Genomic DNA, 26,159 nt, shown 5'->3' with positions numbered 1-26,159 from the left:
TTGAAAAAGATCACACATTAAAGAGCCAAGAAGAACGATACAAGACTGGCTGACAAGGTCCTGCTACCATGATTGCGCCAGAAACATACAATCAGTCATGTCTGGTAGTGAATTCAGCTTCTTAGGGTCCCTCTAGCTCATGGTTCACTTTCCATCATCACATCACAAACCACTTTTACACTCTAAGTGATTATAACTACTAGGTGAATATACGGCATGAACAAACTGGAGACCTGCCTCCTTGACATAAGCACTTGGATGTCGGCAAACCTTTCCTCAGTTGTTGAACTCACAGTTTGCTAAGTACAATTTCTTCTTGGGGACCTCTGGTTTAACTCAAGAACATATGAATGGCTGTAAAAAGCATCTGTTCTTGCAAAGTGCCTTGGAATGGTGTTTGCCTAAAGAAAGGCACTATATAAAGCAGAAGAGTTTTGTTTCCTGCTGACCTTACATTTCTACTAGAATGTCTAGTAAGCTTTTCCCTTTTGGTTTTCCCTTTTCTTCAGCCAGACCACTGCCCCTGTGTAAAACTTGCTAATTCCCATTAGGTGGGCAGTGTAGTCTAGAGCCAAACCATTGGACTCTAAGCCCTGAGGTTGCAACTGCAGTCCTTGCCACTTATGCATGATTTGCCCCTTTGAAGTAACTTGCTTGTGCTTCAATGAACTATCTATCTATATATATTTTTTATTTCTATACACATAATATAAAGCCACCTTAATGTATGTGTCTGTCCAGTTGCTATGTCTCTGTTATATTTCATTTGGAATGGGATATGTACTGTAAAGGGCGGCACAGTGGTGCAGTGGGTAGCACTGCTGCCTCGCAGTTAGGAGACCCGGGTTCACCTTCCGGGTCCTCCTTGCGTGGAGTTTGCATGTTCTCCCCGTGTCTGCGTGGGTTACCTCCAGGTGCTCCGGTTTCCTCCCACAGTCCAAAGACATGCAGGTTAGGTGCATTGGCGATCCTAAATTGTCCTGTGGGTGTGTGTGTGTGCCCTGCGGTGGGCTGGCGCCCTGCCCGGGGCTTGTTTCCTGCCTTGCGCCCTGTGTTGGCTGGGATTGGCTCCAGCAGACCCCCATGACCCTGTAGCTAGGATATAGCGGGTTCGATAATGGATGGATATGTACTGTAAAAGCACTGCTAATGTTTGTGATGCATCATCTGTTGGAATTAAAAATTCAATGCATTTTATTACAACATGAATTACAAATTACATTTCAATAGATAGTGCACTGAAAATGTTAATGCTGAGGTATTCTTAGATTCCAGTCCATCTTAAACAGGTAGCACAGCCAGTATTAACTCTGCTATTGAAAATTCAATAGCAAATGCCATATAACTGAGGCAACATTCAAACTGACACTATAACTTAATAAAGAAAATTTAAAATGTAGGAAATAACAAATTAGACAATAGTATAAAATGTAGGTATGTTTGAGGGCTGTGCAAGTATTGTAGTTCTCAATGGACTGAGTTCAGTAGGTTGGTTCTAGAATTTTTTCAATCCATCTCAGGGTTGTGGGGGACAGAGTCTATCCCACCAGAAGTGGACAAAAGGTGGACAATGGGCCTGGATGGGATTCTAATCCATCACAGGGACCACTCTCACTCACACTCACACACACACCGTATTCAAACACAGTGACAATTTCCAAGTACCAATTAACATAACCTAAATCCATCCATCCATTATCCAACCTGCTATATCCTATCCTATATCCTAACTACAGGGTCACGGGGGTCTGCTGGAGCCAATCCCAGCCAACACAGGGCGCAAGGCAGGAAACAAACCCCAGGCAGGGTGCCAGCCCACCGCAGGGCACGCACACACACACACGCACCCTAGGAACTTTTTAGAATCGCTAATGCACCTAACCTGCATGTATTTGGACTGTGGGAGGAAACCCATGCAGACACGGGGAGAACATGCAAACTCCAAGCAGGGAGGACCCAGGATGCGAACCCGGGTTTCCTAACTGCGAGGCAGCAGTGCTACCCACTGTGCCACCGTGCCACCCTTACATAACCTAAATAAATAAATTAAATCCTTTTGTAATTTCTTATGTGTTTGAACATGTCATGAAATGGGACTTGCAAAGCTATTCAGTTATGACAAATGTTAGGGAACAGCTTTATTATAGCGTCAGAACATTATGGATATCAGGAGAATGTGGCACTCGGATGGTAAATTATATGGTGACCAGATTTTCAAAGTCCCAAACCAGAACACTCGTGTAGCATGTATGCCGATATACGTATAAAGCCCTTTCTCATTAGTTTAATGTCTGTTTTACCTCACCATAAACACTGACGGTTCAGGGCACAGTCAAAAAAAAAAAAACAAAACACTTTCACAAATAAACAAATAAATGGCAGTGCTGTCTTCTTTTTAGTTGTCCTTGTAATGCTTTTCAAATTCAGCACAAGCTCTTAATAAAGCTTTCCCCATTGAAGTTTTGACTGTGTTAATATTCATATATTACATGTGGGGGGGAGGTATGGGGTTTTGGAGTTTCATAAATATATTCTAAATATATTGTGAAGATGCATGTGTCAGCAGAGAAATGTTTTATTAGATAGGCAGCCTGTTAAGACAGGGACATTCTGAAATTCTTCAGTTATTTATCAAATCACATAGAATGAAACTGGGACTGTTGCTGTCACCGGCACGTCTGGTCACCCTAGTAAATTGAAGTGTCAGTAAAACAGTGACTCATTATAAACTGCAGATAATGGAGCTATGAGGTTGGTTCAGTTTAGGGTAAATATTGAGTAAATGTTTATTTGCTCTGTGTATTGCAACTTAAAGACCACATGGTACTACATTTAAATCTAGGCAAACTTTTGATTTCCGTGCTTGAATTTTAGACTTTTATGCTTAGGAAAATCATTTAACTTACCTGTTACGACTTAAAGTATTCAGAGAAGTGAGATGCTGATGCACTGCTTCTCTTCCATTTACACTCTAGCTGCTGGGAAGACTTCATGAAGCAGAAACATTTTGCTGATGATGTGTAGACATTCCCGCATGCACACATCTTGAGTTGCCAATGGAGGATTGTCACCCCACATGTGTGCAAGCAGCCAGTGACATCAACTTCCTACAAGGCGAAAGCGGTCTATGGTTATAGGACGTAAAAAGTACAAAATATAAAAGTTGGTGTAACCGCCGTCAAGGTAAAATTGGAACAGTAAAATAATTAATAGATGAAGTCACAAGGAACGGTTCTCTGTTTTAAGGTAGATGAGCTCACAAATTTGCCGATACTGTTCAATATGAGATTTTGAAATTTTAAAAATGTGTACAGCGCAATCTATTCAAGATATTCATATGAAAAATTTTGGGAACCCCTCTCAGCCTGCATAATAATTTACTCTACTTTCAACAAAAAAGATAACAGTGGTATGTCTTTCATTTCCTAGGAACATCTGAGTACTGGGGTGTTTTCCGAACAAAGATTTTTAGTGACGCAGTATTTAGTTGTATGAAATTAAATCGAATGTGAAAAACAGGCTGTGCAAAAATGTGGGTCCCCTTGTAATTTTGCTGATTTGAATGCATGTAACTGCTCAATGCTGATTACTTGCAACACCAAATTGGTTGTATTAGCTCGCTAAGCTTTGAACTTCATAGACAGGTGTGTCCAATCATGAGAAAAGGTATTTAAGGTGGTCAACTGCAAGTTGTGCTTCCCTTTGACTCCTCTGAAGAGTGACAGCATGGTGTCCTCAAAGCAACTCTCAAAAGATCTGAAAACAAAGATTGTTCAGTATCATGGTTTAGGGGAAGGCTACAAAAAGCTATCTCAGAGGTATAAACTGTCAGTTTCAACTGTAAGGAATGTAATCAGGAAATGGAAGGCCACAGGCACAGTTGCTGTTAAACCCAGGTCTGGCAGGCGAAGAAAAATACAGGAGCGGCATATGCGCAGGATTGTGAGAATGGTTACAGACAACCCACAGATCACCTCCAAAGACCTGCAAGAACATCTATCTGCAGATGGTGTACTTCTACAACGTTCTACAATTCAGCACAATTTGCACAAAGAACATCTGTATGGCAGGGTGATGAGAAAGAAGCCCTTTCTACACTCACGCCACAAACAGAGTCGCTTGTTGTATGCAAATGCTCATTTAGACCAGCCAGACTCATTTTGGAACAAAGTGCTTTGGACTGATGAGACAAAAATTGAGTTGTTCGGTCATAACAAAAAGTGCTTTGCATGGCGGAGGAAGAACACCACATTCCAAAAAAAAAAACACCTGCTACCTACTGTCAAATTTGGTGGAGGTTCCATCATGCTGTGGGGCTGTGTGGCTAGTTCAGGGACTGGGGCCCTTGTTAAAATCGAGGGTCAGATGAATTCAACCCAATATCAACAAATTCTTCAGGATAGTGTTCAAGCATCAGTCGCAAAGTTGAAGTTACACAGGGGTTGGATATTCCATCAAGACAATGACCCAAGACACAGTTCGAAATCAACAAAGGCATTCATGCAGAGGGAGAAGTACAATGTTCTGGAATGGCCGTCACAGTCCCCTGACTTGAATATCATCGAAAATCTGTGGGATGATTTGAAGCAGGCTGTCCATGCTCAGCAGCCATCAAATTTAACTGAACTGGAGAGATTTTGTATGGAAGAATGGTCAAAATACCTCCTTCCAGAATCCAGACACTCATAAAAGGCTATAGGAGGCGTCCAGAGGCTGTTATATTTGCAAAAGGAGGCGCAACTAAGTATTGATGGAATATCTCTGTTGGGGTACCCAAATTTATGCACCTGTCTAATTTTGTTATGATACATAATGCCTATTTTCTGTTAATCCAATAAACTTATGTCACTGCTGAAATACTACTGTTTCCATAAGGCATGTCATATATTAAAAGGAAGTTATTACTTTGAAAGCTTAGCCAGTGATAAACAAAAATCCAAAGAATTAAGAAGAGTTCCCAAACTGTTTCATATGACTGTATGTTGATGAAAATAGAACTGTCTTGACAAACTTCCTTGAAGAAAAAGTGCGCAACATTTCAACATTTTGGGCAGCTAAGTTTTTTCATGCAGACAAAGAGATGAACAGACAGGCATGGCCTATCGCAGGAGGTGCTTTGGGTATTATATGCAAATACACCTAAAAAGACAGTAAGAGGGAGTACTGTACTAATCTCAATCAGGTCCATTAAACATTCTGGTGATCTGCTTTTATTAATATAGTAAAATGTGGGAGAAGACCGTGTAAATCAATAACAAATTCCATTAACAACTTTAAAGAGGAGACACTTGGCTTCCAGGACTTCAGTTTGAGACCCTTGCAGTCAGACCATCAGCCAGTTACCAGAGAAATTCAGTGGGCTACACAGAGATTAGTACTTCATCTGTCAGTCTTTTTATTTCTTTTCATAGTCTTCTATTTGAAATGTCCTTTATCAAGTTATAGAGTCGGATATATAACCCATTTGTTGGAAAGGAAAATGCAACGCATTTCATTAAAATATATAACACATGCCTTGGAATGGATTAGTGACTTGGAGAATTTACGTTTAAAATGACAATCATCCATCCACAACAAAATGAACAAGAGGCTTTCGGTGTACTCGGATGAAAAGTCAAATTTAAAAAAGGTGATTACAAGAAAATCTGGGCATTGTCAGCATGGAAGCGACCTAACACTTGTGATGTAGAGTACAGTGAGATATGCTCAGCCAGGAAATAAGAACATGAAACATGAGTACACTGCTTACTCCTTTGGCACTCTTTCCATTTCTGCTGACTTTCATACCACACTTAAACTAATGCTCACCAGTAGGAAAGCCAGGAGAATGACCCTCAACTCAAAAGTCTACGGAACTGAGCGGTACCTGCCCGCCCAAAAAATGCTGCCTTTCCTACTGGTCGTTTTCAGCGATCAGATTTTTTTTAAACCCCGCGCGCCGTTGCCAAGAGAGACAGTTCACGTGTTTACTTTTAAATCGCTACTTCCGGTGGCGTACCTCTACTGCCTTTTTATAATGCTTCTGGTCGGCACTGGGCGTCTTCTCGAATCGTCACCGTGAGGCTCCACCTGCGCTGTAACTGTACAGCGAACTGGGTAGGCGGCACGCCGCGAAAGTACAACTTCGATTTGGGAAGGAACCATTTACGTGGGGAGGGGTAACTTTAAAAAGAACGACAGAGTTGTAATAGTACAATATTTTATATGACAAAACAATGATTTAAATCAATACTACTATTTTTTTATTTATATCAGACGTGTTTTTTCACTGGAAATGTACTTAAAGAGCCAGTCGTTTCGCGCTAGTTTATTATTGGGCCCCTCCTGTTTGAAAGCAGTGGTTCATCCCTTCGCGAATGACAGCCGCTGTCAAAACATCAGGTAATTAAACTGTGAAGCGAAAACAGCAAAGTAAGGAGCATCAAACCCCCAGGTAAAGGAAGCGTTTATTCTCCTTATAAAAGAGTAAAGTCGAGTAATTTCGGAGTGTAAACATTTTATTATTAAGTAAGCAGACAAGAACCGACAACATGTAGAGATTTTGTCGATGTGCAGTACCAGGGTGTGTTTCTTCAGATAAGTTTTGAGTAAGTTAATTAAAAGTCAAATTACGCCTTTTGTTTACATTACACATTGACCCTTCTGTGAGTTAAAACTTAATGGTTCAATCCCAGCTGCTGGAGCATCAAAACGGTAACGGATCGCCGATACTACTGTGTAATGAAAGATTACTGAAACCTAGAAAGAATTTCCCTGATTAAATTCGGTTTAAATAACTCTGACAAAGCAAAGTATGAACTAAATCAGCGTTAGCTTAAGTGAAAAGAAATATGTTATCAAAAACTAATGTAATGTTCAGCATTCGTTATTGTATTAAGGGGTATAGGAGAAGGTAGGGCAAACCTGCAGCTTAACGGCTGCCGTTGGCCAGTTCCACGAAGGCAAGTGATTTTAGTTATCTTAAGTGCTGATTGTAGCTACAAAGATGTCATCCAAAAACTGGGTGCTGTTTAAGGTTATTGCAATTTGTGCAGTTGTTTAGCAGGTCACTGCACAAAGTAATGTATTCTCAATATTTTACCATGCGAGAAAGAAAAAAAAGCTAAATTAATACGAAAAAGTATTAAGAACGTAAGTATTTTGAAGTACTGCTACTTTTAGAAATGTTGAATAATTCTTCTGTGCCAATTTTTTATGATAACCAGTGTAAAGGTCAGTTGATTTAACGGGCTTGAGACTGTTACACAGTTTACTTGCCTTGTCATGTTGAAACTTGGATATCGTCAGTCAGTAATTTTTCAACCTGCTATATCCTAACACAGGGTCACGGGGGTCTGCTGGAGCCAATTCCAGCCAGCACAACACAGAAAGAAACCCCAAACTAGGGACAATTTAGAATCGCCAATGCACCTAACCTGCATGTCTTTGGACTGTGGGAGGAAACCGGAGCACCCGGAGGAAACCCACGCAGACACGGGGAGAACATGCAAACTCCACGCAGGGAGGACCCAGGAAGCGAACCCGGGTCTTCTTACTGCGAGGCAGCCACCGTGCCGCCCATGGATATTGTTACTTTGTAAAATAGCAATGTTCGATATTTATCGATAATCACTGACAGTTTTCTGCCTGTTGATCTGTGCCTGTGTTGATTATGCACTGAATGGTCTCAAAGCTGATGTGGGTGCAATAATCTGAGCGATGAACCTGCATTCCGTCCAGGACTGCAGCGTGACCGTGGATGAAAAATGGACGGATTAGAGGAAAGTCTCTTACTTGAGTGCTCCAGCTTTCTTTTGCGTTCTTATTATGATAAGTGGATTAGAGGTAAATCGGGTTGTATTCAGTTTTCTTCTAAGGGATTTTTTATTCGCCTTGGCTTTCTGGACTGGCAAAAACATGAAACTGTCGTCAAATGCGAGGGATATTATCTGAATCTGTAGCATATATTTAGAATTTCACAATTTTCTATATTTTAATTGTCATTATTACCTGCGGGCGGCACGGTGGCGCAGTGGGTAGCGCTGCTGCCTCGCAGTTGGGAGACCTGGGGACCCGGGTTCGCTTCCCGGGTCCTCCCTGCGTGGAGTTTGCATGTTCTCCCCGTGTCTGCGTGGGTTTCCTCCGGGCGCTCCGGTTTCCTCCCACAGTCCAAAGACATGCAGGTTAGGTGGATTGGCGTTTCTAAATTGGCCCTAGTGTGTGCTTGGTGTGTGGGTGTGTTTGTGTGTGTCCTGCGGTGGGTTGGCACCCTGCCCAGGATTGGTTTCTGCCTTGTGCCCTGTGTTGGCTGGGATTGGCTCCAGCAGACCCCCGTGACCCTGTGTTCGGATTCAGCGGGTTGGAAAATGGATGGATGGATTATTACCTGCCAAGCAATAAGCAAAAATCATTTTCTCATTCAGCCTGCCACTGATTTAATACTGATTTACAAAAGAACGAGGGGATTTAAGTAGGAAAGTAATCAGTACCCAAGTGAAAACATTGAAATACTTAAATAACATGAAAAACATAGTGAGAAGTCGAGCAAAATGACACCTTTAATCTTTTTAGTTAGCCAATAAAAGGTGTCATTTTGCTTGACTTTAAAATGCTTCCCATAATTACAAGCTGTCATATTGGTTATTTTTTCTAGAATGTACCTATCTGAAATAAAGTTTAATTAAAAAAGTAGTTTTCACCATTTCTCGAACAATATATATATACAGTATATATATATATATATATGTATATATATATATATATATATATATATATATATATATATATATATATATATATATATATACATACATATATATATATATATATATATATATATATATATATATATATATATATATATATACATACATATATATATATATATATATATATATATATATATATATATATATATATATATATATACAAAATCAATTAGCAATTAAATACTGCTTAAATGGAAATATACAAGCCCTTATAGGTTTTTAATATTTTTTAATCATTCATTGTACTACAGCTTTTTTTGCTGTTAAAATACACATCTAGTATGTTTATTCAAGGGGTATTTTTATTTTAATTCCTGAGTTGTAATTATAAATATGGATTACCATTTTAATAATTCAGTACTTGTTTCTTACCAAAACGTACAGTATACTGTATGACACACACAAATAACAAACAGCACAACTCTTTAAAAAAGCCACCAGTCCATCCAATGTCCATAAGATATTTATCAAGAAGAAACAAGGCTAGAAGTCAAAGACAAATTTTGCTGTTTTCTAATTAAAAATGTAAACTGCTGTACTTAATAGAAGCTTATGGTTTAAACTAAAGGATGGAATAAAAAGGTCTGAATTCATTAAAGTGGCCTTTCTTGATGTTTGTCTAATTGCCCAGGACAACTTCCAGTTCTTTTTTGCCAGTTTATTACTCCACTTTTTTTAACGTAAAGGCTATTTGAATCGTCTCTCGCTTTCTGGTAAAACAAGCCTCAGTTTGCTGCTCTTTGTTTACACTGCAGGAAGTTTGTTGCAAAAATAAAAAAGGAAAAAAAAAACGATGTATGATGGCTCAACTACCATAATACTTTTGTTGATTATGTGATTTTTTTCTTTGTTTTTCATTTTGTTTATGAACACAAGATGCCTGTGTTATGTTCCATGGTTTTTGTGGGTGGCCACCTGTCAATCACTGTTTGGAACTACCCTTGACCCTATATATCCGGAGGGTCTCCCACAGTTCCTGGCTGCTCATTTCAAAATTGCTGAGGCGTGTTGAGTTCTTGTGCTTTTGTGAGTTTGTAGTATTTGTGATTCTTTGTATTTTTGATCTTCACTCTGTTTTCCATCTATTCTTTGAATATCTTTAGTGATTTGTTGGATTTGGATTGCCTTTGTCACAGGTGATTCCATTTTGCCTTTTGCACTCCCCAGAGCTTGCTTTTTGTTACAGAGCATTTTGTGAAATCATTTTTAAAAAATGTATTTATAAAGATTCTGTTACTCTTACACTAGCTGGTGTTTGGTTGTATAACCCCCTCTAGTGGGCATTTTAGAAAATGCCTTTGGAACTCGTGGTGTGAAGTAAAGCCAGGAAGCAAGAGATGAACCAAAATAAAAATGGGGTAATTAGTCTTTAGTGTCTTCTAGTGGCACCTGGCTTCACTGCAACTGGAGTTCTGTCTTTTATTTAGGCAAGGCACAATTTCATAGGGTCATTATTGTCACGTGTACAGAATACAGTGAAATTCTTACTTGAATCTACTAATCAACATGCAACACGTTGCCACTGTCCAGCAACATGATCAGTCAGCATAAGAACTTTGAAGTTGAGATTGCCTTTATTTTTACATCTGGACGCTCTAGCATCATCTGTTGGCCAAGATAATAGGAAATGATGCCTCAAAGATACTCCACAGCATTCCTTTGCAATGCACAGACCCCACTCACCCCTCCACAAACACACTTACAGGGGTTTGATTTCCTGACACCCATCTGTTAACCCCCACTGGGTCTTAGAGGAGCTGTCCCTTTCTGCAGGCTGGACAGCTTACACCTTGCACTGGCCAGTGATACCTTTGTCATGTCTCATGCCATACTGAGTCACTCGTGCTGTTCTGTAATCTGCCACCATACAAGTTGAAAAGTAGGGGATGTCCAGAGACAAACTGCCTCAAGTGTGTTGTATACAGCAGATTTGTACAGATGTGCTCGATAAGCTTTTATAGACTGTGTCTGTCAAGCTAAGATGGGAATATGGACAGACAGGCAAGTAGACCACCTTTTATACTAATAACACTGTTGTGTTTTTCTCTCCCAGTACTAAAAGTTTCCCTGAAATTCAAGACGTTGTGCAGGACAGATGGACCGAGGGCTCCCTGTCAGCAGTGAAGAGGAGGGTGATGATCTGCCTAGTCTGAAGACCCCTGAGTCACCCAGTGGTAAGTAGAAATGTTTTGTTCTCTTGGGTTACCATAATCTCAAAATAACAATGTCTGTCTTGGACATTAAAACAAAGAACAAAGGAGTTAGGCATATACTGTACAGTACTTATGACCTGATTATGCCACATAAATAAAGAACCAATAAGGTGGGCTCTAACTGTGCAACTGTCTACTTTTTAAAGCATCATCTTTGGTCCTGTCTCAATGGTTCATTAAATATCCTTAAATCAGATGCAATGTTTATTGATATCATGACACGTTTATTATACTAAATGAAACACTGCAAAATGCCTATGTTATTTAAACAGTATGACTTAGTGTTTAAGGGCTAGGACTGGCAATCATGTGGTTATGACTTCAGCCCTTGACACTTTCTCTCTGCATGACTTTGAGCAAGTCACTTTCCTGTCCTGCCATAAATACACATTGCAAGGCTCTGTACAAAATAAGAATTTCTCATTTTAATTCTGTTTTTCAGACCAAAAATCAGACTTCTGTGAATGCAAATGAATTAGAGTTTGATTGATATCTCTCTATTATAATAAAAAAAAATCTTGAGAGACAAGACTTTTAGAGAGATGAGACGTGATCTGCGGCACGGTGACGCAGTGGGTAGCGCTGCTGCCGTGCAGTTGGGAGATCTGGGGACCTGGGTTCGCTTCCCGGGTCCTCCCTGCGTGGAGTTTGCATGTTCTCCCCGTGTCTGCATGGGTTTCCTCCGGGCGCTCTGGTTTCCTCCCACAGTCCAAAAACATGTTGGTTAGGTGGATTGGGGATTCTAAATTGGCTGTGGGTGTGTTTGTGTGTGTCCTGCAGTGGGTTGGCACCCTGCCCAGGATTGGTTCCTGCCTTGTGCCCTGTGTTGGCTGGGATTGGCTCCAGCAGACCCCTGTGACCCTGTGTTCGGATTCAGTGGGTTGGAAAATGGATGGATGGATGAGACGTGATCTTTTGAAGAGATTTTTTTGGAATGAAGTCCCGCGAGATGGTAACTTTTGCCATTAGATTCTTTCAAGTCACGTCCTACTCACAACCATTTTCAAACAAGACCACGGTCCTCTCACCTCTCAGTCTTGTGAATGCTTTTATCAGACACACTTCTTGCGCTCTCAGCTCTTAGAAATTTTAAAGTTTTCCTCACTTTAAGTTCCCAATTAAAGAAAACATATTATGTCCAAATCTTATTGAATAAATTTAATCACGATAGGTTATCATGCGGAAGATGAAAACAACAACTTTCAATATCACGAAGAATATCTACAACCGTTAACACCATCCGGTCTTCCACCACATGAATTACTGTTGAAAGAAGGATGCATCCAAGAAAGGTAATGCTGTACATCTTCTGCAGATAACATTAGACACCAAATGAGATCTTGATATGCCATTTGTATTAAAACGTTAACAGTTTCCTGTTAGAATAGCTTTTACAAAGGCAATTAACAAAATCTCAGAGCCAAACATTCGAAAAAGATGTTTTATTTAATAGAGAGAAAGAAACAAAATGCAATCACAGGCAGTTATATGTCGCATGGATGCAAATGTAACACTTCACATGAAAATTAAAATCTGCTTAAAATGTACATTCACATCTCCATACGCGAGTGGCAGAACCACAAAGAAGCTAGCGTGTAGCGCTGGACAGGGGGATGGCGAGGGAAGCGAGCAGAGGGCAAAGCCTCCTAGTAATTAAACAGGGAAATGGAAAGTGAGTTTTTACAATGAAGTACTCAAAAATGGATAAGAAAGTGGATTGATGGATAGATGGATGGATGTAAAGTACAATTTTTGGTGGTCCAGTAGTGCAGCAGCAGATCCAGGGTTTTGCTTTTGAAATCAACACCCAGGTGTTGTTTGTGCAGATTTTGTAGGTTCTACCCATATCTGAGTTTTCTTCCCATACCCCAGAGATGTGTCCATTTTGTTAACAGCAATTTCTAAAGTGGTCCTGTGTAGGTGTGTGTGTTAGTGAGTCTTGCAAAGGACTGCCACCGTGTCTGGTGCTCTTTCTTGCTTTGCACCCTATGTTGTCTGGACAGGCTGCAGCCCTTGCAACTCATACTTGGATTAAGCAGGTTTGAGAACATTGCATTATGTTACTTGAAGTAAGCCATGTTTTAAAGTACACCTGGTAATAAGGACTGTTTACTTTATTGACATATTTAGCTGGTAAGATGGCGCCCATAGTGTCTCTAATCACTTCCTTAGAAATGCCCTTGTAAGCTACATGAAAAAGTTCAACAATACAAACCTCTTAGCTATCCTTTATCTGTGTTTTTGGTAATACTACCTCCGATCAGAGATAAACCATGAATGCAGTTAAAAAGTTTAATTAATTAGCTAACACATAAATCAGACAGCTCCCTTTTTAAAAATCTCTATCTTGTACAAAGCTGCAAGATGTCAAAGGCTGTTGACAGCAGTTAGCATGAGTTAGCAAAGAACCTTGAAAGGCATTCCTGTCCATTACAGAAGTTTCTCAAACACAGATTCACCCTGACTCGCTCCCTCAAACCAGCAAATATGGCATTCAAAAAAAAAAACAAACCTTTCCTTAATTTTTTTGCGCTGGGAGAAAACTGTGGAAACCATATGCTCTGTCATTGGTTTCTTCTCCTTTCAGCTTTTCTAGGTGTGATGAAGAGATAAATAAAAGTGGATAATGACTGAAAATGGAGGTCACAATTCCTGCTTGACCTTTGCAGTTTTCACAGATTGTACAAAAGGAGGGTCAGGTGTAATCTAGTACCTCTTTTTTTTTTACTGTACTTTACAGGTAGCCCTCCAGGACCTGGAAACCTGGCTGAAATAATGGAGATGGCAAGGAATGTGTCAAACTTGAGTATTGCCCATGAGATTGTGATTAACCAAAATTTTCGTTTTAAACAGAGGAAGCCTCCTACTGACAGGTATCTACCTTTTTATCCTCCCAACCTACTTTCAGACTGCTGACATGAACACTGAGCACTCAGGTATTAGGGTCCCCTGTTATTATTAATATTTGTTTTGAGATACAGACCATTAGGGTACTTGATCCCATGAAGTCTGCTAGAATGCCTCGCTACTTCTTTGCCAAAACCCATTCTGTGGAGCTAGTGGCTGCTGCGTCATGGTGCCATGTATCGTGTGGCAGTTGGCTTCAAGTATGCCAGTTCATAAAAGGCAACTAGGTTTTATTCCTCAAAGCACAGAAGTTGCAAAAGGTCAAGAACAAGCACACCACTTAACAGTAGGGAAATCACAAGACAAATGCAAGGTTGAGTACACAGGCAAAAGGTAAAAAAATACAAGTTCAAAGAATTAAGAAGACTTTAACAAACACAGTGGACTCAATACTACAGGAAAGATGCACAATGACTGAGCAAAGATTGAAAGTAAGGCCTGCCAGTAAGCTTTGTTGGAGTTGAAGAGCCAAGCACAGGTAGCATGTGGTGACCTTGGTCAATTTTAGGAGGAGGAGATATGAAGAAACAAACCTGAATGGCCCTGATTTTCTTCTATTTACAGCCTTGAAGAAAGGGTGATGGAAAACATGCACAGGGCATTCTGGGATAGCTTGGAGGCTCAGCTAGCTTGCAATCCTCCTGACTACACTAATGCTATCCGCTTGCTTCAGGAGGTTAAAGAGGTAAAACATTATACTGTTCTTCATTTAAGTCTGTCAACAAAGTTTCTTTCTTTTTTTGAAGGGTTGTGGTTCTTTTCTTGTGATCGGTTTGCATTGAAATTTTTAATTTGTCCTTTAGACACTTCTCTCGTTATTGCTTCCTGCCCATACCCAGCTGCGTTGCCAGATCAATGAAGTTCTAGACATGGACCTCATTAAGCAGCAGGCCAAGCATGGTGCCTTGGACTTGAAGCGACTCTCTAGCTATATCACTGCTACCATGGCAAGCCTGTGTGCCCCTATCCGGGATGAGGAGATTAAGAGGCTAAAAGAATTGACTGACATTGTCTCCTTGCTCAGGTTGGTGATGTTAGCTTTGACTGAAATTCTAAGCTGCAATAAAAGTATTTTACTTTCCTGTAGTTGGCTACAGTGGAGTATTGTGGGTCACTGGTGCAAGGTAAGAAGTATAAGGTAAATTCAATTTGAAGATCAAGTTATTTACAGTGAAATTTGTACTTGCATGTATGATCAACGTGCTTCATGTTGCCACTTTCCTATGCCATGATTAGCAAATATAACTTGTCAGATACGGACTTTATCTTGAAACCTGTGATATGCTGGTTGCTAGTAACCTGCTTTTATGTCTTATTTGTAAATAGTCCATAAGTCACTGTTGGAAGACTTTTTTTAGTCTCACAATTTTGTCTCTGTATTTATTTTAGGGAGACCCTGCGAGTGCTGAATTTGATGAAAATGGACATGGTTAACTTCACCATTCAGGCTTTCCGTCCAACCCTTCTGCAGAATGCTGCTCAGTATGAACGGGCTAAGTTCCAGGAAATCCTTGACAAACAGCCTGGTAAGTGCCAATAAGGAAAGCAGAGTTTGGAGGAATAGCAATGAGACACTGTGCTGCAAATCTGAGTTTTAACACCAGAGGTCAGCATTGTGATTTTTTCCATGCCTGTTCCACAATTCACACTGAAATTCAGTCAATCTTTAATTCAGCCTGGGATGCAAAACGCTTGCCATAAACTCTTGGTTGTTAATCTACTTCATCAGGAAGAAAATTATAGTGTAAACCTATCTTCAGAATTAAAAATTGTTATACATCTTAAGTCTCATAAACTGCTTGTAGTGGCCTCCTAATGCTTGTTAAGAGGAATCCACCAAAAAGGTTAAAGTTCACATAATGTTTTTGTATTTTTATGTAGCATGTTCTATGGAAGTATTATCCAAAACCATACTTCTAATTCATATTGATAAATGAACAGTATTGTTACAGATTTATTATTACATTATATTATTATAATAAATACGCAACATCCTCCAATATCATTAATTGGAAAAAGAGCGGCACCATGGAACCAGTACAGTTTCAGGATGGATGTTAGTGGTCAGTGTGAATGGTATCAACATTCTAAATTTGCATTGACCTCATGGTGCTGCCACTCTACAAATAGGTGCTTCTCATTTCTTCAGGGACACACATCAATTAAGCCAAATCTCAGAGTTTCAAGTCAGCCTTTGTGCATTACATTCTTATGAAAAGATGACTTCTATAATGATCTCAGCTATTCGTTTCCTACAAGAGGACTGGCCATCCTAGTCATGCTTCTTAAATTCAGAGGACGCTGTTGAATAACAAGAATTAGCTGCTTTATGATTGCCAGCCACATTCAAGAAAACAATGTATTCTTGTTGCTCTTTAAAACTCAAAGTGTTCTTATGTACCCAAAACTTTTCCTTTGCTTTTTTTTCTTTCATGTACAATTCTTGCCTTATCCTTAGAAGTGAGAAAACCTGACAGCGCCTCAGCAGTACCCTTAAGTATTACAACAGATTTGTTCTTTTGTAAAATTAGTCTCCAAACATGATTCAAGAGATTATGCTGCAGGGCAAAAACATCAGTTTAGTGTTGAACATGTCCATCAGTGTTATCTTAAGACTTCAGGCTCAACCAGAAGTAGAGGTGATGTTTCTAGTAATCTATGGATGACTGATGAATATTTTCCTAAGTGTACTGGACAGTCAATTCTCTTGAATAACATCATTTTGCTTTTTCCACTTTTATCTTATTAAGGGTTATGAAATGGCATGTTAGCCCACACTGGGCATATTTAGAATTCTGTTTCAGCGACATATCTTTGGACTGTGGGAAGTAACATTAATCAGTAGACCCAAACATATGAAGAATGTCCAAACATTTTACCAGAACCACCCTTGGTAGGAAAAGAATTAAGCACCATGTGTGTTGGAGTGGTAATGTACAGCTTCTGCCTACACCATCGTCAACAAAACATTATGATTCTGTAATATTGCATAAAAAATAAGTGTAGAGAAAGTACTTTTAATATTTTCTGATAGAAAGGGGTCATTGAGGCACAGTTTTGCATCCCAGCAATCACAGAGGAGTTGAAAGCTTGATAAAAAATATTGACTGTATTAACAAAAAGGACACAAAAAAGAAACCTTCACAAGAACAACACAAAGTGTCATTATCAGCCTTGGGCTCTTTTCATTCTACCAGTTGAGCATTTGCCAAAAATTTACTTTTCAATTGGAGATTCCATTTGTCTCCATCCATGAGGTGGATCAAAAACCCAACCTAGTATCAGGGTTCTGCCCATACTCTGTTTGGTACAGGGACTCTAGTTGCCCATGTACCCCTTAGCCTTTAAATGCCCAAAAAGGACCAAGTGTTATATTTAGCATCTGCTGCTATCTGCTCCGTTACACAACCAATTTAGTCCTCTGCATTCTTATTTTGCCCTGTAGTAGCTTAGAACTGTTGCCATATCTGCTAATTGCTCCATGGCTTTGCTCTTTCATGCACTGTCATGCATCAGACCCTATGTTTCTACATGGGCATGTGCAGAACTTCCATTATTCTTTCTTTCTTGGAAGCATTCTTTGGAACTCTCCTGCCATGTTCAGACCTGGTGGTAACATGTTGCTAGCTTCACATTAACAAGGCATCACTACATACTGCTTACATCAGCAGTTTCCAAATACTTGCTCTGCAATTGGTGAGAGGGTACAAGTCTGAAATTAGGTGTTGCCAAAGCTTCTTCCATTTTAGTTCACTTTTTAGGGCTGCAGTCATACAGGACCAGAGTCAACAACACTTCTAAGGTCTACTGGCTTACACTCCAACTGAGCTTTCTTAACGATTAACTCGAGTATATAATTAGAATAACTGTTTGCAGTTGGACGGACACCTGTTTTAATGTTTTTTATTATCGTATGGTTACAAATAGTATAATGTTTGACCTTATACTATACTATTATACTTATGACTGTGAGGAATGATCTTGGGGAAATACAAAATCAAGTCTTACCTTCAACAGGACAGAACCCCTGAGTCTGCAGGGAAGAAGAACTAGGCCAGATCTGAGTCTGATATGAAACATTGAAACTCACAGTTTCCTAAAACATGGAGAGCCAAACCATAGTGCCAACATATGGTTATCTTAAATCTTTATAACAAAAGAAAAAAAGGTCAATAAATGGCTTTGAAATATTTCTAACACATAATATCCACTATTCAACAATATAATGAATATAAATGAGCACAATTAAGCATCTTGAGCTCATGGCTGCTGTGGTGACCCCAGGGACATTTGCAAATTAACGGTAAGTTTGGTGTCACATAGCTAAAACCTATTCAGTCAAAACCTGCTGCATACAAACTTGTGCCACAGACACTTGCATTGTCAAATAAAGCTACATTTAGTATTGTTATGAGCAAACGCATTTCACTCAGTGGCTTCCATCTGAAATCATTTGGACACAATTCCACATGGGTGGCACGGTGGCGCAGTGGTAGCGCTGCTGCCTCGCAGTAAGGAGACCTGGGTTCGCTTCATGGGTCCTCCCTGCATGGAGTTTGCATGTTCTCCCCTCCAGGTGATCCAGTTTCCTCGACCACAGTCCAAAGACATGCAGGTTAGGTGCATTGGCGATCCTAGTGTGTGCTTGGTGTGTGTGTGTGCCCTGCCCGGGATATGTTTCCTGCCTTGCGCCCTGTGTTGGCTGGGATTGGCTCCAGCAGACCCCCGTGACCCTGTAGTTAGGACATAGTGGATTGGATAATGGATGGATGGATGGTTGGACAATTCCACACTTGAAACAGAAGCCAGTGTGCCCGCACACTGAGGCAAGAACACAAATCAAATAAGACCTTAATCAAAGTGTTTTCAAAGAGATGGATTCCGTTTTTGAGGGACTCTACTGTTATCGATATACGTCTAGGTGACCTCATCGCTGTATTGCTTGATTCCTTCTTGCCTATCTGTCTAAGGGAGGTGGTTATTGATAGCTAGCTTACTGACTACACTTTAGATATATAAATTTATTTATTTTGAATTGGGTATTTTTTTCTAAACATTTAGATAAATTGTTATTTGTGCTAAATATATACCCGACTGCAACAGCAGACAGCACAGCAGATTTAGGCAAGTGACTAAACACTAATGTGTTTTTTTTCTTCCAGAAGCTGTTGTTTAAGGGTAAACTCTTCCAGTTATCCTAAACAAAAGCAGAATCTTGGAAGATGAGCTTCTGTAGCGTCCCTATGTGTTCAAATTCAAATTACAAACATCCTTTCCTAAATTTTAACAGTTTTCCAACTGATGAAACATAGTGAAGAAAATGGTTCCAAGCAATCAAAAGAGACAAAGAACCAAATTTTGTATGCGCCATGACAGCACTTATGTTTGTAACTGGCACTTTAAATCTGATGAGTACATAAAGTTTATGTGCTGCCTTAAACTTGATGCTGTGCCCTTTTTAGCTGGAACACCTTTAGTGTCATACTAACGTGGGAATCGGCTTTTGAAAGGCCAAATTTTGTGAAATGGTATAGTTGGAGAAGAAGAGGAAAATGTGGAGTCTTTAGTTACAGTAAGGGTCACAGTAAATTAATAGTACACATGTTGGAAATGTCCAAAAATGTCCGTGGAAAATGAATGAATGTATATGTTGAATAGGGCCGAACTTGATGCTACCATCACTGGAAAACCTGAATGTATCCATTAATGTTCTCCTGTAATACTGCACTTTGTGTTACTGACAAGTTTCTAGCAAACATTATGCATGCAGTTTTGAAAACCTTAAAATAAATTGAAGGATATGATTTAGGCTGTAAGAACCGAAACGATGATTTTTTTTGTAGGCCTCCTTTAGGTGTGGTGTCACTAACTGTTGTTAACACTTGTTGCAGTGTCACCTAACAGATCTCACTGGCTTCACAATGTCACACTCGACTGCTTCACTGTGTCACTTATGTGAATTTTGACAGTGCTATGAGAAGTTTAAAAAAGTATAAAGTACAGTATTTTGCATTCATATCCTGCATATGCTCATTTATACATCATTTTATTTTTACAATTGTTTTCTGTAAAACAGTCACAACACCCATTTTCTTTGTGGATTATTCTTCAATTTCCTACAATGGAGTGCGTCCAGTTGGCTTTATTGTGTCCATCATGTGTATTGATCTCTCCGCAAAAATTCCACACACATATAAGTCACTGTGAACGTTGTGAACTTTTATCCTTTCTTTAGAAAAGAAGCAAAAAGCTACAGTCAAAGCATTTTTAACTTTGTTTGTTGTCATAAACATACCTTTAAAAATAGGAAACCGGGAGCTTTACTGCGTCAAAGTGGATTTGTTGAGCGTGAGTTTTAAAGCTTTTTTCACATTTGAACTCCTGTCCTTTTGGTGGCAACTGTAAGCTACTTACTAAATACTCATTCACTTAACAAAGCAAGCGTCTGGTGCAAAAGACAACATGCAATGGTTATGAAAAATAACATTTACTTAATGTGCCACATGTATTGTTTCACTGAGGGAATTATAAATGGTTAGTTCACTTTGTAGTTACAGAAATTAGCCATCAGTATGGTGGATTCAGGGTTCAAGGAATGTCTGGAGTACAATGCAGTTTAACAGTGACCTTGACACCAGTCCCTGCTTGATATGACAATGGAGAGATGGCTGTTGTTGCTAATATGGTTTTGGTAACACAACATGTGTTCCTAGTGTTCTGTGTTCATAAGAATTACGTACAAATGCTTTGAAATCACTTCAACTTTATGTTTGGGGGGGACTGGCGCCTTCTAACTTACCAGTACAAGAAAGCCCCCACATATAATATACATTATGGTTAGTTGTATCTTGATGCCTATTTATGCAAGACATGAAGCTTTTTAGGGTTCTCCCCATATTTTTTGACTACTAAATCCCCCCCAAAAAATAATTTCTAGGTCATTTATCACCGAATTTTGTGTAGGAAATTACACCCTTATGATAAATCGTAAACCAGTAGGTGTCTCAGCAAATATGATCAGAAGGACTTAAAGCTGTGTGGGCCACATCAGCTGACCCTGGGGGTTCACTTCCTATAGGGATTACGAGGAGCCAAAATAACCCCTTTTCAGGAAACTTTGAAAAATTGAGGATCAGTAATATAGGAAATTAGGGTATCATTTTATGTTATTTCCAGGGTTTTGATCACAAATATGAAGATATTTTTGATATATGATTCTTTACCAGTGCTTCTAGCCCCCTAAGAGCCACTACTAAGCAAGTTAAAAATGACAACTTTCAAACGTAACCATTTCAAGGTCATTCATTACACATATGATGTCATTTTTGATCTTTTACTGGGGTTCTAATTCTCTGTGGACCTCTATCAGAGGTTGCAAAATGAAAAATGCCTATTACAATCGAGAATATTTAGACTTTAAACATGTAAACTGAAGCACATACTTTAATATTACTCCAGTTTGACACAGCTATTCTTGTTTATGGTGAACTTTTACCTCAAGAAGTAAATCATTCCTTTTCTTATGAACGCCCTGAATTAGTGCAGCTGTTGACTGCAGTCTTACCAACACCGCATGTTTTTCTTTGGAATGAAAGAAAAGTACTGCGGCAATAAGGAGGCACTAATATTAGGTATAAATATAACATGGCTCATTAGTTGAATTATTAAGACATAGCTGACCACGCACCCTTCGGCTCTTATTTTTCCCTCCATTAAGCAGATGACTTACTAAGAATATAAGGAACTTAAAGCCATTCTGCCCACACAGGCTCCACTAGCTCTGGAAGAAAGCAAAGGATTTAGCCCTCAGTGCCCTTCTCTAATGGATCTCCCCTTCTTAAGCAAGACTGCAAGCCACAAGTCCAATCATCCAGAAACGTTTCTATTGGCTCTTTTAACACTCTAATCAATTCTGTTTAGAAAGAGGTCCTTGCTTCTTATCCTGAGATTCTGCTTATAAATTTAGCTTTTATGCATTTTAAATTACCATTATCACTAAGTGAATATTTAAGGTCCTTATTAAAATGTTGTCATGCTAAATATATGGTGTTGTGCAATAGTCTTGGGCACCCTAGGTTTTTTATATACATTTTGTTTTAGATATCTATTTTTGTCTTCAGCATTTGTGTGTCAGTAAAATTAGCTATTCAGATTTTTATTTTGCCAAAAATTAAATGTTTCAAAGAAATGTTTGTATTTTGTTCAAGAAAGTAACACATTTCAGTAATCAACAACTTTTCAGTTAAAAACTTGATTTCTATGTACAGTATGTGTATAGTCCACTGCATGAGTAAACAGTTATAATATCCTGGTGCTAAGGATCAAAGACAACCCACGCCAACTGAACCAAACTAACTTACTGAAACAGAAACAGCTGTGTTGAGGGAATCAAACTGGACAAGGACAACCAAACTAAAAGAAACACATGGCCAGGGCTTTAAACGACCATCTTAAGCAAGAAGAAAGAGTTCTGCAGTACATAGTATGGCCCCATACAACCCTAATCTCAATGTCATCAAGGCTGTTTGGGATTACCTGAAGCACTGGAAGCAAGTGAGACGTCCAAAGTTTGCAGAAGAAGTGTAGCAAATACTCCAACATGCTTGGAGCAAACTGCTGCCAGTTTTCTTATAAAACTACATGACTGTGGACCTAAGAGAAGTGATGCAGTTTTAAAAGTTAACAGTGGTCACTCCAAATATTGAGATGATTTAGTATTTTGTTTACTGTTTACTGCTCTTTAATTTTTTTTTGATATTTAGGAACTTTTCCTTTTTTACTTTGCATTACAGAATTGTGTTATAAGTGGGTTAGATATTTGCACCATACTGTATATGAACTATACACACATTTTTATATATACAGTATATATATATATATATATATATATATATATATATATATATATATATATATATAATGTATTTATACACTGCTGAAAACAATTAAGGGAACAGTTAAATCACACATTGGATCACAATAGATGAAATATCCATCCATTATCCAACCCGCTATATCCTAACTACAGGGTCACAGGGGTCTGCTGGAGCCAATCCCAGTCAACACAGGCTGCAAGGCAGGAAACAAACCCCGGGCAGGGCGCCAGCCCACCACAGAGTGCACACACACACACACACACACACACACACACACACTGGGGACAATTTAGGATCACCAATGCACCTAACCTGCATGTCTTTGGACTGTGGGAGGAAATCGGAGCGCCCGGAGGAAACCCACACAGACACGGGGAGAACATGCAAACTCCACGCAGGGAGGACCCGGGAAGCAAACCCGGGTCTCCTAACTGCAAGGCAGCAGCGCTACCCACTGCGCCACCGTGCTGCCCTGGATGAAATATTCAGGGGAAAAATCTTTACAGAGTAATACTGTGTAATTCGTCGAGAACAAAATGATGTATCATCCTCTTAAGGGCTCGATTCAACATCACACTGAAAATTTCAGTCAAAAATTTAAATCACAGGCTGATCCAACTTCATTACAGCAACTCAAAATGCAACTCAGAAGTGTGTATGGACCCCATATGCCAGTATGCACTTCTGATAACATCTGGACATGCTCCTGATGAGACGGTGAATGGTGTCCTGGGGGAATTTCCTCTCAGATCTGGATCAGGGCATCAGGGAGCTCCTGGACAGTCCATGGCGCTAATTGAAGGCATTGGATGCACCAATACAAAATGTCCAAGAGGTTCTCAATTGGATTCAGGTGTGGAAATGTTTGGGCCAATAAATGGAATCAATGCCTTCATCATCCAAGAACTGCCTACACACTCTGGCCACATTGCCCTGTACAAGGAGGAACCCAGGGCCCACTGCACCAGTGTAAGGTCCAAAAATGTGGCTCTCAGGATTTCACCCCAGTACCTAACAGTAGTCAGGGTAACGTTATCTATCACATGGAGGTCTGTGTGACCCTCCAAGGATATGCCTGCCCAAACCATTGCTAACTCACCGCCAAACTGGTCATGCTGGATGATTTTGCATGCAACATAAAATTTACAACAGCATCTCCAGACTCTTTCATGTTTGTCACATGTGCTCAATGTGAACCTGCTCTCATCTGTGAAGAGAACAAAGAAATGGGGCACCAGTGGTGGAGCTGCCAATTGTGGTATTCTCTGACAAATGCTGTGCAGTGATGATGGGCTGTGAACACAGGTCCCACTAGAGGACGTTGCGTCTTCATGGAGCCTGTTTCTGACAGTTTGGTCAGAACCATGGACACCAGTAGCCAGCTGACAGTCATTTTGTTGGGCTCTGGCAGTGCTCCTCCTGTTGCTCCTTGCACAAAAGACAAGATACCGGACCTGCTTCTGGGTTGATGCCCTTCTATGGTCCTGTCCAGCTCTCCTTGTGTGTCTCCTGGTATCTTTTCCATGCTCTTGAGAGCTGTGAGCCACAGCAAAACTTCTTGCGATGGCATATATGGATGTGCCATCTTGGAGGAGCTAGACTACCTGTGCAACTTGAATTGGTTGCAGGTACTGCCTCATGCTATCAGTAATGACAATGACACTAGCAAAACACAAGACTAGAGAAGAATCAGTCAGGAACGTTAAGGAGAGAGCAATTGCCTGTGGCCACCACCTGTAAAACCATTCCCTTTTTGGGGTTATTTTGCTGTTGCCTCTCCAGTGCACATGTGGTCACTTTCATTTGCATCAAAGCAGGTGAAGTTGATTCACAATCGCTTATGCTTCCTAACTGGACAGATTGATATCCCTGAAACTTAATTGACTTGGTGTTAAGACTGTGATGATCGAGTGTTCCTTTCATGTTCCCTTAATATACATGTATGTGTGTATACATTTCAGGGTGGTGAGGGTGTGGAGCCCACCTGAGCAACATTGAGTGCAAGCTGTAATTGACCATGGATAGTGCACTGCACACCCACATTAACTTATGTCTGGGCCAATTTAGATTTGCCAATTAATTTAATTAACTTGCCTGAAGCATGTAGGAGAAAACTGGGGGTCCTGGAGAAAAAGCGAGGTAGCCAGAGAGTGAACCTGAAAGATCAAACTCCACACAGAAAGAAATTTTGTCCATGAGAGGTGCGTATGGTCTGATTAAGCAGTTGGATGAGGAAGAATCGGTGGCTATAGAGTGAAGATTCACTTGACAGAACTAGACATCTGATTTTAATGCATATTAAAGGGTTCGCTGGTTGTGTCTTTTGCTTTGCTCCGATTGGCTGGCAGGGTTTACTGCTGTATATCAAGTCTACCACAAAGATTGTAATGCATTGGGTTACATTTACTGACAAAGAATACATATAAATTGATGCAATTATAAAGGTGAAAGTCATTCTGTCATTCACTTCTTTCAGGAGCCCTGGAGCACACTACCATGTGGTTAAGAGAAGCATTGGAAGACATTAGGAACCAAAGCAACAATGGGGAGAGTCTTCCCAAAACCATCAGCCCCATGGCAGTCCTAAACCAGGCGTATCTCAGCCTTCTTAAACATAACTCCAAGAGTCAGGTCTATCCTGAGGTGAGTATTTTTCCCAACTGATCAGTTTCTTCATCTTCTCAATCCTTCAGCAGATCACTTCTGAAGAGACGTGGTTGCTTATTACCAATATAGAAAAATTCATATTATAAAAAAGTAAAAAGTAGGAATAAGAGAAAATAATTAGAAAATTAGAAAAACAAAGTTGGTACATGTAGATTAATAACATCAGAAAATATCTCAACTGGAGGTACAGCTGATGAAAACGGTTAAAGAAGAGTACCCCAGATGTTAGATGCTTCTTTGTTGACATTGCAGCCTGTTACATCTGCCACGTTGCCACACTTCTTCTTATTCTTGTTTCAGACTGTGCGAATGGACCAAAGCCGCATGGAGGAAATCAAGTGGCGCATAGAGCAGGCAATTCTGATGGCCTCTGTGCTACTGGTGACCAGTAATAATTGTTGGGGGGGCACCTTTTTACTGCCAGAGTTTGTAAGTAAACTCAAGCAGGTCATTGTTGCTCTCCTACAGGGCAGCCACCTCAGGTAGGTAAATGGAATAGAGGGGAGTCACATTTGCCAAGTGGCCTGGAAGTCTTGCCTTTGATACCAGGTAACTGAGCTCAGTAATGTGATGGTGAAATGACACAACTGGAAAAAAACACAGCAATTTGCTCTTATAGCCTATTGAGATGCCTGCTTTCAGTACCCACCTCTTCCCCACTGGATGTTTCTGTCTGCTGTGGGTTCTGTCTGCTTCGGAATTTTACAGCAACAGATAAGAGTATTTAGGGTATGTATGTAGCACAGTAG

General features: G+C 39.9%; 2 protein-coding genes across 3 annotated transcripts in view; both read left to right on the top strand.

Moving 5' to 3' along the window:
- Positions 1–26,159, top strand: part of taf11 (TAF11 RNA polymerase II, TATA box binding protein (TBP)-associated factor) — a 472,816-nt gene that overhangs the window by 151,486 nt on the left and 295,171 nt on the right. The window lies entirely within an intron of this gene.
- LOC114648156 (T-complex protein 11-like protein 1) overlaps positions 6,136–26,159 on the top strand; it is a 29,621-nt gene continuing 9,597 nt past the window's right edge. Inside the window, exons 1-8 of one of the 2 annotated variants that reach the window (XM_051924651.1) lie at positions 6,136–6,158; positions 10,801–10,921; positions 13,701–13,833; positions 14,432–14,552; positions 14,671–14,891; positions 15,257–15,393; positions 25,220–25,386; positions 25,711–25,892. In XM_051924651.1, coding sequence (XP_051780611.1) covers positions 10,843–10,921; positions 13,701–13,833; positions 14,432–14,552; positions 14,671–14,891; positions 15,257–15,393; positions 25,220–25,386; positions 25,711–25,892 — 1,040 coding nt within the window. In that variant the 5' untranslated portion in view covers positions 6,136–6,158; positions 10,801–10,842. Of the gene's footprint in view, positions 6,159–6,443; positions 6,588–10,800; positions 10,922–13,700; positions 13,834–14,431; positions 14,553–14,670; positions 14,892–15,256; positions 15,394–25,219; positions 25,387–25,710; positions 25,893–26,159 lie in introns of those variants that run through there. The other variant, XM_051924650.1, reaches the window with a different exon arrangement.

The sequence above is a fragment of the Erpetoichthys calabaricus genome, chromosome 3, assembly GCF_900747795.2.
Source record: "Erpetoichthys calabaricus chromosome 3, fErpCal1.3, whole genome shotgun sequence".
Classification (NCBI taxonomy): Eukaryota; Metazoa; Chordata; class Cladistia; order Polypteriformes; family Polypteridae; genus Erpetoichthys; species Erpetoichthys calabaricus.
The sequence above is the reverse complement of the archived record's forward strand: the minus strand, read 5'-3'. Positions and strand labels throughout refer to the sequence as shown.